The sequence below is a fragment of the Mya arenaria genome, chromosome 5 (assembly GCF_026914265.1).
Source record: "Mya arenaria isolate MELC-2E11 chromosome 5, ASM2691426v1".
NCBI classification, from domain to species: domain Eukaryota; kingdom Metazoa; phylum Mollusca; class Bivalvia; order Myida; family Myidae; genus Mya; species Mya arenaria.
Window position 1 is genome coordinate 2,790,985 of NC_069126.1, and position 18,729 is coordinate 2,809,713.

An 18,729-nucleotide genomic window follows, 5' to 3' on the forward strand; every position below is an offset into this window, starting at 1 on the left:
TTGATTGGACAACATACTAGATGCCGCTCTCCCATATGCCACAGATAAAACTATTATAATTCGTGACCTTATTGCAAGAACTCAATATCTGCTTCTATTTCAATATGCAGTGATTGAGTTATTGCACTAAGGTAACAATATGTCTCATTTTTTAAACAGGCAAATCAAAGTATGAAAAGTATATTTGTTCACCTAAGGAACATTCCTGTGAAAATATTTTGAAATTGGGCAAATGTTTCCTGAAGAGAAAATTTTCAAAGTTTACCATAGAAGAAATTTGATATGGTCACTTTAGGAACATTTCTGTGAATCATTTTAAAAGCAAGCCAACAAATTCTGAGAAGTTTTCAATCTAGACATACAGTGAAAAGTAGCCCAGCTCCCTGGCATCCATGTTTTTTTACGAATCAACATCGGGTAAAGGAATTCAGTACAGGTACACTTAAGGAACATTTATGTGAAATTGTGTTGACTTCTCGCCAGCGGTTTCTTAGATTTTCAAAGTTTTTTTCCTTTCGGTTGCCATGGCAAACCAGAATTCTGCATAGAACCGTTTTTATTGATGGAATCTTGAAGAGGACCATCCAAAAAACGAATCTTGAAGAGGACCATCCAAAAAACGTTCCTGTGAATTCAGTTGAAATTGTCCCAGTGGTTTAGGAGGAGAAATTGTTTGAAATAGCACCAATTTGTGCAAAGATGGCTAAAAATACAAATTTGATGTGTCATTGGTTGGTGGGTTTTTTTGGGGGGAGGGGGGAGAGATTTATTTTACAGTAAAAATACAAAAGGACAAAACAATTTTATCCAGATGGTTTAATTCACAGATAAATTCACAATATCATGCAAAAATTCTTACACATTTTATAGTAAGTAATAACAAAGCAAAAAGGTCAACAAAAACTGTCGCTATCTTTAATCAGCATCTGACTACAGTATCTGACCATGAATAAATGAAACTGTGATAAATACACACAACGTTTACAACCATTTGCCTGTTCCAAAGACAGATGAAAGAGAAAAGGCTGTATTAAAGTGCTATTTTATATAATGTCATTTCAAGTACATTTTTTCTTTCACCTTTGAAGCTGATATCAATAATACAACAACATGCAACATTTATATATTGAGAATCACATGTAAAGGGAATTCAAATACATATGGAATATGGAATAAAACAATCTGTGAAACAAGGATGTATTATGCAGGGATGTAAACGCTTGGTAACAAAATCCCCTGAAAAAGGGGTCACCCCCATTAAACTTACCAAAAACATTATTCGATTTGAACATTTCGGACCAGATCAAACACATTTGGCAAAACGGCTGAAATCAGCTGATCCAGTAAAGATTTTCAAGCATGATAATGTGATATGGGGGATAAATGGGGTTCTAAAAGTATGTCAAAATCATATAATTTGAATCAGTGTTTTTTCATCTCGAAGTATGAGTTGACTGAAATAATATGTCCCAGTTTTACTGAAATGATCTTCAATTAAAATGTTATTGTATTCTTATCATGAAATTTCAAGTAACATCATCACACTAGATTTATTTTCTTATTTAACAACATTTTTCTACCTCTGAAATTTTTTATTGTTTTTATCTGCTCAACAACAAATTGAAAGACTGCCTGTTTAAAAAAAACAAGATCTAAAAGAAATCACTAACAACTGCAAGAAAATTATTTCATCAATTTAAAAGATCATTTGAACACTCAAAAAATAGTTGTACATTCCACCTGATTCAGCTACTAAAACACTAACAAAGCATCAAATAAAACACAGTCACACCTTCCAAGACCCTTACACAATAATCATACAACACAGAAATGTAACCTTAGGTAAGTGACCTCTCGTATTCCATCCTTCAGATTCACAAAATCAATCAAATGCATGAAAAAAAAGTCTGGATACAAGACTGCTTATTGACAGCAGTGGAAAACGTAACACTGTAAGTATAATAAACACTAGAAGTCTTGGTTTGATGGAGGCTGCATATTGACAGCAGTGGTAAATGTAACACTGTAAGTGTAATAAACACTAGAAGTCTCGGTTTGATGGAGACTGCATATTGACAGCAGTGGTAAACGTAACACTGTAAGTGTAATAAACACTAGAAGTCTTGGTTTGATGGAGACTGCATATTGACAGCAGTGGTAAACGTAACACTGTAAGTATAATAAACACTAGAAGTCTCGGTTTGATGGAGGGTGCATATTGACAGCAGTGGTAAACGTAACACTGTAAGTATAATAAACACTAGAAGTCTTGGTTTGATGGAGACTGCATATTGACAGCAGTGGTAAACGTAACACTGTAAGTATAATAAACACTAGAAGTCTCGGTTTGATGGAGACTGCATATTGACAGCAGTGGTAAACGTAACACTGTCAGTGTAATAAATACTAGCACTGTCTAGTGTTTTTCTATTTTCAAGAATCACTTCTCCAGTCATCCGATTGAAGCTTAAAGTAAATGAAAACCATGGTAGAAAAAATCACCATGACAATAGTATTCAATGTTCAGGGCGTGACAAATTATGCGAGACTAGAAATTTGTCAATGGATGAGATTACTGGTTTGAAAGCATCAATTTTAAGGTAAATATGAATTTAACTTGTGTTAAACTACATGTAATTAAAATGAACTAACAATGATTAATGGAAAAGAATATATCAAACTTTTTAGTTTTGACAATAAGTGAATGAAACATAGTCAGGGTTTCACTGAAACACTCATTTTTAAACAATTACAACTGATATTCACATTTAACCTTTTACAAGTATCTCAAGTAAAACACAGAGGGAATTTCATCAAATAATATGTCATCACTTAACACAGTACTTTAATAAATAGGTTATAACATATGATCGCAATTTTCTCAACTTTCATTCCACATTTATGAGAATCTTAAGAATTAGTTAACATCATACACTGTATGGTGGGGGATATCGAGATAGTGAAATTATGATTTTCGAACAAGTTTGTTTCTACTGCTTTGTACAATTCTAAATGTAACAGTTATAGTTCATCTCTTCCCAAGTCAACACAGCGGGGACTAGCTGACTCCATGGCGATAGTATCTAGGAGATTACACAGCCGTTCTTCTCTGTGACGTTCCCAGAAGCTTTCTCCATCGTCATGACGATCTGCTCAAACAACCTGCTTACACTCTGAAAATGGGGACATATGGATCAACCATGGTATAGTTTTTAGGAGTCTCATCCATTTACAACTTTGAACTATAAACATAAACTAAAAGACAACATAAAATACTGTAAGTACATGGATCATAGGAGGCTAAATATACATTGAGCATCAGCTTTTCTGAGAGAGTATCTACATTACACTAATTACACATCAAAAAAGGTAGGACAAGTCTGTTAATCATATTGTAAAAACATAAATGTATAAAACCTAGCAATTTCCGTGCATTAGAATTATTCATATATTCCTTATCTCACATTTAATTCCTACTGGTACAAGATGAGTGGAGTGCTGGTGCCATACTGTAAATTTGACAACTCATGTTTACTTACTTTTGGTTGTTTTTAACCTAACATTCTTACATTAATGTTATTCTTATTTCTTTATACTTAATTGAAACTAAAATAGGTGATAATTTTTAGAACTATGCTCAAATTTGATTCCCTGGTGGGGCTGCAACCCACAACCTCTGGGTGAGAGGCTGATACCTTAAACACTTGTTAGCTGAGTTCTTAAAATGAGATGTTCACTGTTACAGATTGAGACACATACTGTGTATTCTTTGGCAGAGGTCTCCAGGAACGGTATCTTCCACTTCTCGGCCAATCGCTTACCAGCATCTGCAGACACCTCCCTACAGTGAAAGAATGATTAAGAAACTTTATAGACGTTCAACTATGTTTACATTTAAATTTTATTTCCTGGTACCATAAGAAAAACATGCTATATAAAACTACTGTTTATTATTAATAAACAGTAGGTTTATATAGCATGTTTTTCTTCATTTCTCTCAAGTGCTACTTATATATTAAAACAACGAGAGTAAACCTTTATTTACTAATAAAATTACAATTGTAAATGCAATCAATATTGTTTATAAACAAGACAGCGCTTGACCTTTCATACAAATCCCAGAAATAGTTTAAGATTAACTGCCATAGATTTACAGCAGCTGTGCAGACCTAGAGTTGTCACAGGAGTAATTAATACCCCAGCAAGTCACCTAGACACAGGAATGGTTAACTTTTTTTAAAAGGTGCCATTACTCTGTAAACATTGCTGGATTGTTACCAAAGTCGAAATTGACCTGCAATTTATGGTATTAAGCACATGTAGCAAACATTATCTAAATATGTTGACTATTCATGGGTTATTGGGCAGACACCATATTTTTGGAAAATTCAAGTTTAAAAGAGGCCATAACTCCATCAATAGGTAGTATGGAACCCAAGTCAAACTGGACATGTACTTTTTTGTTAGTTTATAATCCAAGTTGAACTGAATTGTATGGTGTTAAACATGTGCAAGAAAAAATATTTAAATTTGTCCTCTTTTTCATGAGTCATCGCAAAAAATTGTTTTGTAGAGGTATTATTGATTTCCCACACTAAGATATGTTTTGTAGAGGTATTATTGATTTCCCACACTAAGATATGTTTTGTAGAGGTATTATTGATTTCCCACACTAAGATATGTTTTGTAGAGGTATTATTGATTTCCCACACTAAGATATGTTTTGTAGAGGTATTATTGATTTCCCACACCAAGATATGTTTCGTAGAGGTATTATTGATTTCCCACACCAAGATAATATGTTTTGTAGAGGTATTATTGATTTCCCACACTAAGATATGTTTTGTAGAGGTATTATTGATTTCCCACACCAAGATATGTTTCGTAGAGGTATTATTGATTTCCCACACCAAGATAATATGTTTTGTAGAGGTATTATTGATTTCCCACACTAAGATATGTTTTGTAGAGGTATTATTGATTTCCCACACTAAGATATGACAAAGACTTATTGGTCTAGCATTTTGAAAATTACCCTTGTAATTAAAACAAGAGCACAGTAGAGCGAACATTGATGATCAACTATTGTTTATTTCAGTTGAACAAGGGGCATTTATTAAGGCTAGAGTTATAAACCTTGTTGTTAATGTGTATTTTGTCTCTGGATGCATGTGATCCAAGTTTCATTTGAATGAAGGGTAATTTTCAAGATCACACACCATCCAAACTTTTTTTTCGAGAAACAGAACAGCTAAAAAATAATGTTCATGCTTAAGCCATAAAAATATCATTACTACGAGACAATGAATCACCTCTCCATGCTGAGATCCGACTTGTTGCCTACGAGGACAACCGGAATACTCCCGATGTTCCCCTTCATGTCAAGCAGCTTGTCATATACAAACTGGATCACCTCAAAACTGGAATGGCAAAGGCGAAGATACAACATGTGACACTGAAGTTTGGAACACAAATGTTTCCCCGATGAATTGTTTCCCTTCAGGTCAAGCAGCTTGTCATAAAAGTTGACAAAAAGGGAATCTGCTATATTGAATATTGAAGAACATTCAATATACTTGCTGTGCTCATAGTGTGTAAGTAAATATCAGATAATCTTCAATGTTGTTTTTTACTGTAATTGTATAATGTAGCACATTCTGAGTCGTTATTTAAGTGTTCACGTTTACATAGAAAATAACTGATACATTCTTTCACAAATAAGGTGTAATATAGAATTTTCATGTCTGTACCTTTTTTGAGAGTTGACTGAGTAGACTAGAATGTAGCCGTCAATGTTCATGAAATATGACTGAGGTAATATGGAGTACTCATCCTGGAAAACAATATAAATGAATGGCATCAGACTTGGTAATACAGTAACTGTTGTTAATCAATGATTTTTCCATCAAGTGTGCAAATAATTTACTTGATTTAACATTCTTAACTAATGGGGAGACAAACAAGTAAATTGAAATTGATCAGTAAATGATGCTTAATCAATTATGACATTTAACTTGGATTGCCAAAATGGTTTTACTTATTTTCCTTAGAAACTTTTCCCTAGAAAATGGAGTGATATCTTTCCTATCAACTTGACCTGAAGGCTGTCTGTTGTCTAACTTTCCGCCTTACCTGCCCTGCTGTATCAACCAGCTGTAAGGCATATTCCTGGCCAGCTATCTTAACTGTCTTCTGAAAAGCTGGAAATGAAAAGAGAAGAGCATATTCAATCAGTTTTTTGCTGAAATACAGTTTGCATCTATTAACATGAACTTGTTTGATATAAACAATAAGTCATCAGTGATTCTTCACAATCTATTTACCTAAAGGATTAATTCCTCCCTGAATTACCCTATGCTCACTGTGACTTCAGTAAATATAAACTTACATGAAAGTACAATGTACCTATGAATGCCATTACATTAAGTAATTCTTTGCTTCAATGTCAATTCTGGTTTCCTATACTCACTATTTTCAATGGTAGGGTCGTAGGAATCAACAAACTGGTTTTGAACAAACTGGATAGTCAAGCTGGACTTCCCTAAAACAAAAAACAAAACATATTTTCTTTAGCTTAAATCATCTATAATTATTGATGATAATTATAAGTGTTCCAGTTTCATGTGGAATTGACCCAAGAAAGGCTAAGCCACTTTTATGTTATTTCTCCAATCAAATCACTGCCAAATAAAATCAGTGTTTCTTCAAGGACTTTTTACCATGGCATCAACAAACAGAATAATAAAAATAAAAGAAGTTCTGTTTAAACAAAGCACGATTTATTGTTATAAAAGTAAAGGTCATGTTCCCAAAATACTGGAAAAAAACATCCCATAAAGGACACATTTTAAACCAATGCTAGTTTATGTTGGAAGAAGTCTATGCATTACCAAAATATGCCAGGGAAATCTTGTAAAAGGTGACATATCAGATGTGCAAGGGTGCCCTTTTAGGGAAGTGTCAACAACATTGTGTTATTATAAGTCTATATTTATATATATATACCCTTTTAAGAAAAATGTACCATGCCCTTTGTAAATCCTGCAAGAAAACTAACTGGTGCAATTGATGCCACTGATTTAGGCCAACAGCACTGAAACAGCATATCAAAATAAATAGGTAGTTGATATTTGGATCACACTAGCTTACCTGGCTGTAGTCATTGTGTGTTTCACTTAAGACTCTGAGGCAGCATTGTATGAGAAACTCAGGGAGTCCAGGAAGCCTGGGCTTACTGAACCTGACCGTCATGTTAAACTGAATACACATATTACACAAATTGGATTGCAGTAATGTTTTCAGCTACAGTAAAAACCCTCTATTCAGACCACCTATGGGCCTTTGAGAAAATGGTCTTAATAGCAGGGTGGTCTCTTCACTGAGTTTGTGCTGATAAGGTTTGTGAATGGTAAAGTGGTGGAATTCATTTAGATTTCTACTATGTACATGTACATATATTAGTATTACTGAGTATTGGTAATATGGGGCTATAGTGAAATACTATTCAAGCAGAGAAAATAAATAAAAGTCGTTTATTAATTTACATCATAAATTGTTCAAAGAACACAGTTTCAATGTCCAGTAATTATACTTTCACAGTAAGTCTCCCTGAAAATCCAATCAAAAGCATTAAATGAATCAAAAACCCATCAATTATCAAACACTTCCGTGTTTTTCACTCTAATCTTGACCTCTATCGTAAAGCGGCTACTAGGTGTAAATTGGTCGGTGATTATCCTTAAACCGGGACACTTGTTGTAAACTTCTTTGTAAGTTTTTCATACAAACATTGCGTGTCAATGAAGGTGTGAAAACAAACATACATGTATATTACCTATCAACAATTTGCCTGCTGTTGCATTAACAGATAAAATTAAAATGTGATTAATTAAATTAAGTGGTTGTATTACTGAATAACGGGGTGCCTGTTTTTCAGGGTTTACAAACACTGAATTATAGAGAATTAGATTTCTGGTCTAAAAAACATGTCTCATTAGCAGGTTGGTCATGAAAACTGGGTGTTCGGATATAGGGTTTTTAATGTTATCCACTGACCACATATTTTTTTTTTCATTTAATTTCAATCTTAAAAACAATAGAGTAAAAATCGTCTTTGTCTTAGACTCCCAGGAAACATAACTTCAACAATAGAGTGATTAACAGTCAGTCAATAGCTATTCATAGCTTATGTTTTCCCTGTTATGTTACCAACTAAAAATAAAATTTGATATGAACAAAAAAAATTCAGATCCTCAAAAGCTTTAATGAACCTTTACAATCAATGGTTTGCCCCACCCATTGCCACAAATGTTGTTTTATGCATATTCTGGTCAAGTCTATCTCCCTTTACCCAGTCTGGACGACCAACACAAAAAAAACGCTAAAACCCTACAAATGCATGGCTAAAATACAAATGAAATGTCAAATGACTAAGTCAGCAAGTAAAAATTTCACAGGTCAAGTGTCATTATTTACCCCCAGACTTTTCACACTTACCAACAGATCGAAATCCCATAAGGGCGACCTTTCTCTGCTTAACTGGCATTTTGATATTGAATATATGTCACGAATGGACCGATTAAGTCATTTTTAAGTCAAAGATATGTGAAAGAGAAAGTCTATTTACAATAGCGTGTTTACAAATTTAACTTCCGGTTTATTTGCCGTGAAATCTGCAAAATTGAAAGGCGATTGCTAAGACCCGGAATCTGGTATTCGGTATCGCCCGGTATCCTGTATCACATCCTGATCTGTATCTGTATCTGTTCCAATACGTAGAAGGGCCACTTCTGGCATATATCAACGGGGGGCGGGGAGGGGGGGGGGGGTTCTAGTCGCGCTGTGGGAGAGCTTTTTTTAAAGCCCTCGACTGTAGATGCGCGCACAACACTGTCTTCATGGTGGTTCCAATTTACAAGTGTTTCCACAAAAAAATGAATGTTTGTACTGTTCAGTGTGAGCAAAGGAAATGTTATGTGAACGTGTGTTATTTTAAACACGTCTATCTATTATATTATAGAATGAGATTGTCCTCACATAAGCTAAATATTGAAAGGGGCAGATACACACGAATGCCTAGACAAGATAGAAAATGTGAACTATGTAACAGGAACGATATTGAAGATGAATATCATTTTATGATTGTATGTGATGTATATATATAGTGACTTAAGGAGAGACTATATCCATTCTTATTATACAAACAGGCCTAGCATGTTCAAATTTGTTAAACTACAATGTTATAGTAGTAAACAGCTCCTGCATAAAATAGCTGTATATATTATTAAAGCCTCTAAATCAAGAGACACTATTATTAACTTTGTCCAATAGAATGTTGTATCATTTCCTTCTCTCGTGTAATTATATGAGATGAAATGCATTTTTTTGTAATGGTGTTGTATGCCATTCTTTGTGTATGTGTACATTTGTGTTTTATTTACATGTAAATGATAAAAGCTGTATATGCTTAATTCTTATTAAAATTCTGTATGATATATTAGAAGTTAAATAATCCGTGTATGCCTTTGCTTATATGCAGTGTTTGTTTGATTGTTTAGTCAGGTAAAGATCAGGGTCACGGTGACTGCCGGCACCATACCCACTGCTATCTTGTAGAGCATCACCAGTATGTTGAATACACGGCGTTCCTGTAGGGGGTTAAGTTCCAGTGTGTTAAGCGTTTCTGTCACACAGCCTTCTTTCTTTGTCTTGTAGTTGTTTAGTATGAAGCGTGCTCCCCCACACACTATCCTCTTTCTATCCTCATCCTCTCCTCACCATTCACTCTCCCCCACTATCCTCTTTCTTTCTCTTCCTCTTCCCCACCTAATTTCCCTCTCCAAAATAACCCTCTTTCTTCCACTTCCTATCATTTCCATCTCCTTTTCCCACATTATTATATTCTTCTCCTCTCCACACCCTCTGCCCATCATCATTTTCCCCCTCATACTCGCCTTTCCATGTTCTCTCCCCCATTAGTTTCCTTCTTTGTTTTCCTCTCCCCTCCACCCCCCATTATCTTCCTTCTTTCTCTTTCTCACCTCTCCATTCCATCATTCCCTCTCCCCAATCATCCTCTTTCTGCCTCTTCCTCTCCTCTCCATTCTCCACCTACCCCCATCCCTTATTATCCTCTTCCATTCCCTCTCTCCCATTATTTTCCCTTTTCGACCTTCTCTCCTCTTCATTGCCTCTCCCCCATCATTGTCCATATTCCTCTTCCTCACCTCTCCATTCCCTCTCCCCTAGTATCATATTCACCTCTCCTTTTCTCTTCTCCTTTCCCACTCTCCTACCTTGCATTTTCTTCCTCTTCCCTCCTCGTATTCCCCTTTTACCCTTTCCTCATCCCTCTATTCCCTCTCACCGTTATCCTCTTTCTTCCTATTTCTCTCCTCTCCAATCCCTCTCCCCAAATATACTCTCTTTTCCTCTTCCTCTTCCTTTTCCCCCCCTCTCTGTTCCGTCTCCCCTTTTCACTCTATATTCCTCTTCATTCCCGTCCATTCCCTCTCCCGTCAATTAATCGCTTTCTAAAGTTCTAACCTTCTCTTTACCTTTCTCCATTATTTTCTTTCTTCCGCTTTCTCTTCTTACCATTCCCTCTCCCCCATGACTATGTTTTTTCCCCCTTTTCTCGCCTCACTATTCCCTCTCCCGAATTATACGCTTTCTCCCCTTTTGTCTCATCACCACTCTCACTACTCTACGTATATCTCTTTCCCTCGTTATATCCTCACAACTCCCCCCGTATTATCTCCTTTCTACGTTTTTCTATTTCCACCATTTCCTCCCCAAACCATGATATTGTTTAGTGTTTCGCCGTTTCGTTTCTGCGTTTTGGGGGTGAATTTCCAAATGCCATCTTTTCTTGATGCCATATGGAACCCTATGACATTTAATAAATGTTTTTATTATCGTTTTTCTCGTGATGATACATGTACATTCGACAAAACAAAAAGACGAAATTTGCAGAAATTACCCATCTAAATACTCATACCACATATCTTGCTATATAATCCTACTTATCATATACGTGTCAATTATAGTAATGTTCGTTTTTATTTTAAGGCTAAGGAATGATCGAATGATAATTTGTGATATTTATATAATCTCTTTATTTCCAGTTATTGCAAAAACGACAGTTTTTACTCTGTTTCATTATGGTTTATAGAGGTATTCTGTCTCGTTGGCGACGTCATGGTGCCGCGCGCTCCATGAAATAATTCGACAACCGTTGAAGATTCCCTTGCTGGGTCTTGGCCAGTGTGCCTTACAATCATCCTCGGCACCCCAGTGTATTATAACCTATATAATATTAAATAGGTTATATTACACTGGGGTGCCGAGGAGGCTTACAATAAGCTCAATGAAATATTTCTTAGTTATTTAAATTGTACAGTGTCTTATTATTATTATTATTATAATTATTATTATTATTGCGGTCGTCATTGTAGTGTCAATTGCCTTATTGTGAATCAGCAACAACCCAAACACCCATCCACCCCCGTCCCACCGGTGAACCGTTCCATGGCGACAACCCACGCAATTTTGAGCACGGTACTTCAATGATTTTAATTCTAATGCAGCTTGTGTTAATTGTAAAGTAATGTTGTGTATCCTTCAAGTATTCGTGAGGCCTTGGCTAATGTTTTGGTTTTCTCGAAGGAATGAGATTGGGAGATTTGGGAAATATATTTTGATTAAAAATATTCAAGGATACAGAATGTACTGATCCATTATAATAAAAATGACACTTATTAACATACCGGTTAAACGTCAATGTACCACGAAGCAACTCAATCCAAGTCAACGCGCCAGTAATGGTGAAATTCATGAATATATTTGCGGACGGTCGTTTATTAAATGGATTTGATCGTTTGCCACGTACTGAAGCATGTCGGCTTATCTTTACAATATCTCTGCACATTCTGACACCCCCCACTAAGATTCATTACCTTTATAACATCAGTCATCCAAAAAGCCATGAAAAGAAAAATGTGAATTGATTTAAAGTCAAAAATATATGAGGCGAAATTCATTGAATAAATCTACGTGGCCAGGTGACAACACCCTTTTAGCATTTGAGAATTGTGCATTCCATCCTTAAAGGTAATTAAAACAGGTGATTTTTTCAGGAAACACTAATTTCATTTATAATTTCATATAATGTATATATGTGTACTTGGGAATGTTATACGACTAGTGAACCGAACAGAAATGGATGATATTGCTATTGCTAATAATGTTTAAATAATCTCGGTTTGCTCATGTTAAATGGATATATTTGGATACTCGTAGTTAAAATGAAGTGTGGGAGTAAGATTTAGTTGCCGCAAAAGTTACCGGTTTGGCAGCCATATTGGAACCATGTGATGCTAACTATGCTTCCAATATTGAGGCCATACCGGTGTCTGGGAATCTTCTCTATTGAAATATCTGAGGACTGTATAAGAAAGGGATTTACAGAAGCTCAAGAAGAAACGGGAACTGCTGCCTTATAAAGTGGGAAAATGACAGGAGATTAACACTTGCTCACAGATTTAAACTGAATTAATTTTCCGATTGTTAAGAACGTTGTTTAAGTTAACCACGCAAATTATGACATCGTTGTTAACTTTTAAAGGATGATCATATATTAAAAAATGTACAGCTGAAACATGTGTCTCGAGCCGTGTACGAAATACTGCACATCACATATGTGGCTCTAATTCTAGAGATATATAGATTTGAAAGTTAACGATGACGTTTACAACCCTGTTAACTTTAACACCGCTTTGAACGATCGACCAAACGAACTACCTTGGTCACTACGCTATCTTCCAGTTTTCGAAATATGACAGGATACCTTTTTTTCATCACAGACAGTTAGAACTTGTAACATTGATACATTGGACGCTACGCTTCCAGTCCATCCAGACGTTTATCTATTATCAAACTTGCTTATCAAGCAAATTGAAAATTTGATATGTATTTTGATGTCATTCTGTAATGAGTATACTTAATTGGACAGGAATTATTTCGTTAGCTTTTACAGCATTTTATTAAAGTCATGATATTAGAGCATTATATACGCGTTATTTCTAATCCTATGATAGGCCTCTACATGGTAAGATGGCGTTTGGATGCAGATGAAGATTGACGCCGGATAATCGATATGGGCGTTCATGCGTATGGTATGTAGTTTCAATATCTTAAGATAGAGAAGTATATACTATATAGTAAAAACATAATTAAATACACTGGTACGAGTATTGAAATTGCGAAGCACGATATGCACGTGGATTCAAAATTGCAGCTACACGTACAGGTAAAGATACACTTCGCTCGTGCTTTCGTGCACAATGTACACACACCTGATGACGTGGTGCACACAAATGATGAAGTGGTACACACACCCGATGACGTCGTGCACACACCTGATGACGTAGTGCACACGAAGAGCTCTATACACATACACGTACCCGTGTTTCCCAACGTCCCTGTTAATGTATGTATACATATGTCCGTTGTTTTTACAATGATGTCTGATTTTAGTGACACATTTAAAACAGGAACATACGAGTTCTTATATATATATATATATATATATATATATATATATATATATATATATATATATATATATATATATATATATATATATATATATATAAATAGTAGTATATGTTCTGCATTGTAATATACATAGTAGTATAGGTTCTGCATTGTAGTTTCTATTGTATTATTTATTCGTGTCGTCTTGATACCGTATCGTCTTTAGACCGGTTAGATCCAACGTCTGTTTGTCTTTTCCATTTCAGTTTTCATTGTTTCAAGACTAATGAATAGACCGGTTAGATCCAACGTCTGTTTGTCTTTTCCATTTCAGTTTTCATTGTTTCAAGTCTAATGAATAGACCGGTTAGATCCAACGTCTGTTTGTCTGTTCCATTTCAGTTTTCATCCTTTCAAGTCTAATGAACAGTCTCTCGTGTGGAATAGATGTTGCAAACACTCGTTCCAAAAGAGGTATTGTTACATTCGGAACTCCTCGGCCATTTTTTCAAAAACAACCTCGGATGTATATGGACGGTTTACATACTTAAAAAGTGGTACGTTTAAGTCCGCTGCAAATAGATCGCGTAGTAATCTTATTTAGTAGTTAAAATTTATGACTTAACTCTTGGGAATCGTAATTATGTTTGCAATAATACACTTCACTGGCAATCAATTTAAACTGAGAGCAATGAATACAACTCTTAAACACTACATTTAATTAATGCTTTTATTCAAAAAAATACGGACTACTTCAACAGATGTACCGGCATACATCCGAGGTTGTTTTTGAAAAAATGGCCGAGGAGCTCCGAATGGTATTGTTATTGTAGCCCATTCTCTAGATCTAGTTCGAGGGTGAGAGCCAAGAGGTTTTAAGTGACGTAAACTAAAGAAGGAGATCGAACCGTTTGGCTTTCAGCCCATGATTTATGCTTTAAGTTTGCTTCTTGGTGCTGTGAACATTAAGACGTATGAATAACCGTGTATGTTTAATAAACTACATATGCTTTATATGCAAAACATTCAAGTTTAAGCCTGTCCCTCGATGCCTTTAAACGAAGAGTTAGGTGCGGTTTTCACGTCTTGGAACCATGGCCTTCGTGCCAGTTAATAATCCATTGGGGTTTCTGCTGCATACTGCTCAAGTGTCTTTGTAATCCCTAATATATCTTTGCAAGAACATCTGTCCTATTCATCTAAGTCTAGACTGACCCTGACGTTCCCTTATCTTCTTCAGTGTACCGTTAAACCGTTCATATAGATTATGAATACGCTGGGTGCCGAGGATGGAGATTAGTTTAAATGAACGTATGTTTTGAAAAAAAAGAATAAAACGCTTCGAAGTTCTGTTTATGTTTCAGGGTTTTCTATATGCAATGACGGTGGGGGATCGTACGTAGACCAGACCGGAAGTTGCCAGTGCGCGCCTGGGTGGGAGGGACCCTTGTGTCAGACCGGTAAGGAAAGGATTTGAAGTAAATCGGTTCACGCTCGGTTATTTCCACGAACATAGACTGGAATAGTTATAACATTCTGAGCTTGTGATTGATTCGATTACTACCAAATATTAATTTGTATAGTATATCCGGCATAGTTGATAACTTACACTATTGTTTTAATGAAAAAGGTAGGATTTAAAAAAAATATATATATATATATTTATTACCGGAAAAAGCATGTGATAAAAAAATCTTACACGATCCGTCGTATGATACACAATTGTATTCAAGTCGTTAAGAATGTATATTTATGAGTACGCTCTCGAAAGACACTAGCTATTACTAACACATAACCTGGACTCGGTGAATAAAGTTGTGTACAGAGTCAGTATTACATATGACGACTCGTGACCTATAAGTATATAACACTAGCTCTAGGTCTATTGTTTTTTGTAGAATTTCCATGCAGGTTTTGTGTGGTAAACTTGACGAACACTATTAGAATCTGAATTTGATACATTTCAGAGATGTCCACGTATAAGGCCAAGCTACAGGCGCAAAAGTCGTTGGAGTTTTATCTGCAGTCCGTTGGTTTATACACAGATGCCGACATACCAGCTATTCATGGCGAGGTTTGGACACATTATATTTTCAAATAATAATTAAAGTTAAGTACAAAGTTTATTGTGTGACACCTGACAACTATGTTTGACGTTACACTGTGAACCAATATGTTGTGTATGTTTCAGTTTACTCAACTGTTCAGTACCATCAACACTTTCCATCGAGTGTTTGTGGAAATCCTGAGGTAATATAGTTATATCATATGTATCATATTTTGCCTTTGTTAACATGTTACAAATAACAAATAAAACAAAAGGTGTTTGCAATGTATGTTATGCTTTAAAACCCTTGTGTCTGTTGTTAACGTGGTGTTAGTTATAATGCAACTTGGCTTGTCCCTGTAGTTTCCATGGTAGTGGTAGAATCGATTCTTACTCAGACAAGAAAACATTGACCACCATTGATGTTTTTATGAGGTTTATTAAGGTCTGTCCGTCCACATTGGCTGAATTATTGCTTGATCCGCCATGTAGCATGGCGACTTACAGTATACCATACCATAAGTATTCAAATGAGCTCAATGCCATACATGTAAGTAACACGAGTAAAAAAAAAACGCAAAGTCGACTCACATCTAGATATCAGCCCATGATGTCCGCGTAGCTTACCAATAGTTTGTGTGTGCTTATTTCTGATAAACTGCCATTTGGCCTAGCCAATTTGCATCTGCAGGGCAGTCAGTGTAGTTGTATTTGCATGAGATACATATACTTAAGTGCTTAAGCTATTCCTTGTAGGTACGAACAGGATCCCAATCTGACCAAACTCCATCTCGACGTCTTCTATATATCTGTACCTCTGGCTGACGTTGTTCATCGCACCTCTATGAACATCTTCAACGTGACCACCGGGGATATTCCTATTGTCATTGAAGGAAAATTACTGACATTTGATCAAGCCAGTCCAGCACTTGTCAAAAACACTGCCGACTCGCAACTTTATGGTACGAACAAAATCCAAATATATTGAAGATTTCGGTACACGTGTAGTACATTTTTCGATTCTTCATTTGTCGTAATAGAAATCTATATATAGAGATGCATCTTTAACACGAAATGAAAATAAGAATAATCGGTTGAAAATCTGACATGATTTCCGTTTTTGTTTCAGTTGGAATATCAAGCGAGATGAAAACAAACACATGCTACATTTACGACGTGATCAACGCCTGTGAGAACAAGGGAAAATGTCTGCCGTATGAAGGGAAGCCCGCGTGTATGTGAGTTGTACGTTTACTGCCATTTGGAACTGCAAAATTAAATAAATCTATCGTTTTTATCGTATCACGCAAAGAGCTGCGAATATTTTCGACCAGTGAGCTTTTTATAAAACAGAGAAGGTAAAGTAGTTTTTGGTAGGGACTATTAAACGCATTTTGAAAATATCTCTCCATGGTACCGTCTAACATTCATTGCATTTATGTTTTTTTGTTATTGATACTTTAAGGTGTACATTGAGATATTCCGGACAGTTTTGCGAAATCGAAGTCAAGAGAGGAAGTGACAGGGATAAAGAAACGCTTGCTATACTGTTTCCAGTTGTCGCCGTGGCTCTGTGCGTTTTCTTTGTACTGCTTTTCTTCATAACTTTGCATCGGGTTTCAATGTCAAAGAAAACAAAGAAACCGGATTGGTACGTATCTCTCCCCTCTGTTTATAACCGTCCAATGAGAGCCAAAAGGGCTCGTCATTTCTCATGTTCCATAACTTGCCCTTATGACATACCTTATTTACTGCATGTTTATAGTGTATTATTATTATTAGCAATATTTGCATGAAAGGAGGACTACGAATATACATTTAATATATTCTGAAATAATAAAATATTGTAATAAGTTTGTGTTTGTAATAATGCATGTTTTCAAAATACGCTCTACGTCAAGCAATCTACGCAGTCTGTGGTTGTTGTCTTGTGACGTTGTGTGTCAATCGCTGAGTTTTAGGTCTTGAACCTTGCCTCTCTTAGCAAGGTCACCGTTGCCTATTTGGCTACTGAGCTTAAATTGACACTGACAGTAGATTGTATTATATCATTATATATCTTCAGGTCAAACCAGCGGGCCCGGAAATGGTGGACCGAGATGCCTGACGGAACCGTCCGCCTGCCACGTCTCTCCCTAGAGGAAAAGATACAATATGACACTTTCAAAGAACAAACGCAAACGAGACAGACTCCTGCGAACGTCAAGGTGACTTATCGGTCGGGAGAACCTATTAATACATATACTGCTATGAATCTGAAGGATTTTGAAATCACAAATCCAGGCGGAAAAAAGAACCGACCGGGCTCCGAGTCTGAGGTTCAGGTATATCAACTTCTGGAGACGGGAAGATTAGAACACTTCTGAGGCGGTCTCTGTGCGATAGCAGGGGGCGAACGGTACCAGAATAACCTCTTCAGAAGGGCTTCCTTTCTGGAGAAATCGAAGACTTTCAAAAGCATTCGGTCGTGTACGTGAAAGAATCGATAGACCTACGGAAATAATCCGTCACCATGGTAGACTGGTCCAGAACAAGAACAAGTGTACACAGATCTCTCATTTCCTTTTCACTTTTTTATTAGACATTTTGTGTTATTTCAGTATTAGTCTTCTTGCAGAAACACTCTATTTTAATCGTGAATTATGAATCATCAGTATTGCATACAATTTACAGGTACTATTATTTTATTTTTTTTTCTTATTTGCTGTATCCGTCCATTCAATCTTATCACTTTTGTGCCGTCCCAGATGTATACATATGGAATTATTTGCGATTAGGCACTGTAATACTTTTTTATTGTTTTAAAATATTTCTTTGAATTTTCCTTCGTTCTTCTTTCTTTATCATGTACAGTCACGGTAGAGCGTCTTTTTTATATAAAAAGTTATACGCAAATCCTACTAGAGGGTATATGCGGAAGCCTGCCACGAGGCCTGTCGAGTTACCGTCCACACAGCGTGCCCGAGGGTGGTTGTTTTCCTTGCATACTTTAATTTGCACTCCTTTAATTTGAAAGTATTGTGTAAGGAAAAACTTTTTTTTTTATATATTTGTTAAAAACATTCGATATGAGTCCAGGCCAAATGACTACAGGAAATGTGCCTGTAATGGACATAACACTAATATGTCAATTAAGATCCAATACA

The 18,729-nt window shown here is 35.9% G+C and overlaps 2 protein-coding genes across 4 annotated transcripts; one reads left to right on the forward strand and one right to left on the reverse strand.

The window, feature by feature from the left end:
* Window positions 1-800: 800 nt before the first annotated feature.
* On the reverse strand, window positions 801-8,659 carry LOC128235283 (GTP-binding protein Rheb homolog). The gene is made up of 7 exons (XM_052950097.1): window positions 8,497-8,659; window positions 6,470-6,541; window positions 6,133-6,200; window positions 5,751-5,833; window positions 5,313-5,420; window positions 3,760-3,841; window positions 801-3,173 (listed from the first exon to the last, which is right to left on the reverse strand). The coding sequence occupies exons 1-7, from the start codon at window positions 8,543-8,545 to the stop codon at window positions 3,084-3,086; spliced, it is 552 nt and encodes a 183-aa protein (XP_052806057.1). The 5' UTR covers window positions 8,546-8,659; the 3' UTR covers window positions 801-3,083.
* Window positions 8,660-11,976: 3,317 nt separating this feature from the next.
* On the forward strand, window positions 11,977-18,407 carry LOC128236085 (uncharacterized). Of its 3 annotated transcripts, none has more exons than XM_052950930.1 (10): window positions 11,985-12,111; window positions 13,098-13,175; window positions 13,939-14,010; window positions 14,901-14,996; window positions 15,504-15,610; window positions 15,728-15,786; window positions 16,340-16,545; window positions 16,713-16,821; window positions 17,049-17,234; window positions 17,649-18,407. In XM_052950930.1, exons 2-10 carry the CDS (start codon window positions 13,157-13,159, stop codon window positions 17,947-17,949), a joined length of 1,155 nt encoding a protein of 384 aa, XP_052806890.1. In that variant the 5' UTR covers window positions 11,985-12,111; window positions 13,098-13,156; the 3' UTR covers window positions 17,950-18,407. The 3 variants fall into 3 exon arrangements, with proteins under 3 accessions (XP_052806892.1, XP_052806890.1, XP_052806891.1); XM_052950931.1 differs by lacking the exon at window positions 11,985-12,111 and adding an exon at window positions 12,112-12,124; XM_052950932.1 differs by lacking the exon at window positions 17,649-18,407 and having other exon boundaries at window positions 11,977-12,111; window positions 16,713-16,817; window positions 17,049-17,146.
* Window positions 18,408-18,729: the final 322 nt, after the last annotated feature.

Bases quoted from the DNA above. Each gene is read 5' to 3' on its own strand.
- LOC128235283 (XM_052950097.1), bottom strand. From the start codon at position 8,545: ATGCCAGTTAAGCAGAGAAAGGTCGCCCTTATGGGATTTCGATCTGTT. The intron at 5,421-5,750 runs GTACAGACATGA...TTGCCATTCCAG, and splicing joins TCAGTCAACTCTCAAAAAAG to TTTTGAGGTGATCCAGTTTG. The intron at 3,174-3,759 runs GTATGTGTCTCA...CCCCATTTTCAG, and splicing joins CCTCTGCCAAAGAATACACA to AGTGTAAGCAGGTTGTTTGA.
- LOC128236085 (XM_052950930.1), top strand. The intron at 16,546-16,712 runs GTACGAACAAAA...TTTTTGTTTCAG, and splicing joins TGCCGACTCGCAACTTTATG to TTGGAATATCAAGCGAGATG. The intron at 17,235-17,648 runs GTACGTATCTCT...ATATATCTTCAG, and splicing joins AAAACAAAGAAACCGGATTG to GTCAAACCAGCGGGCCCGGA.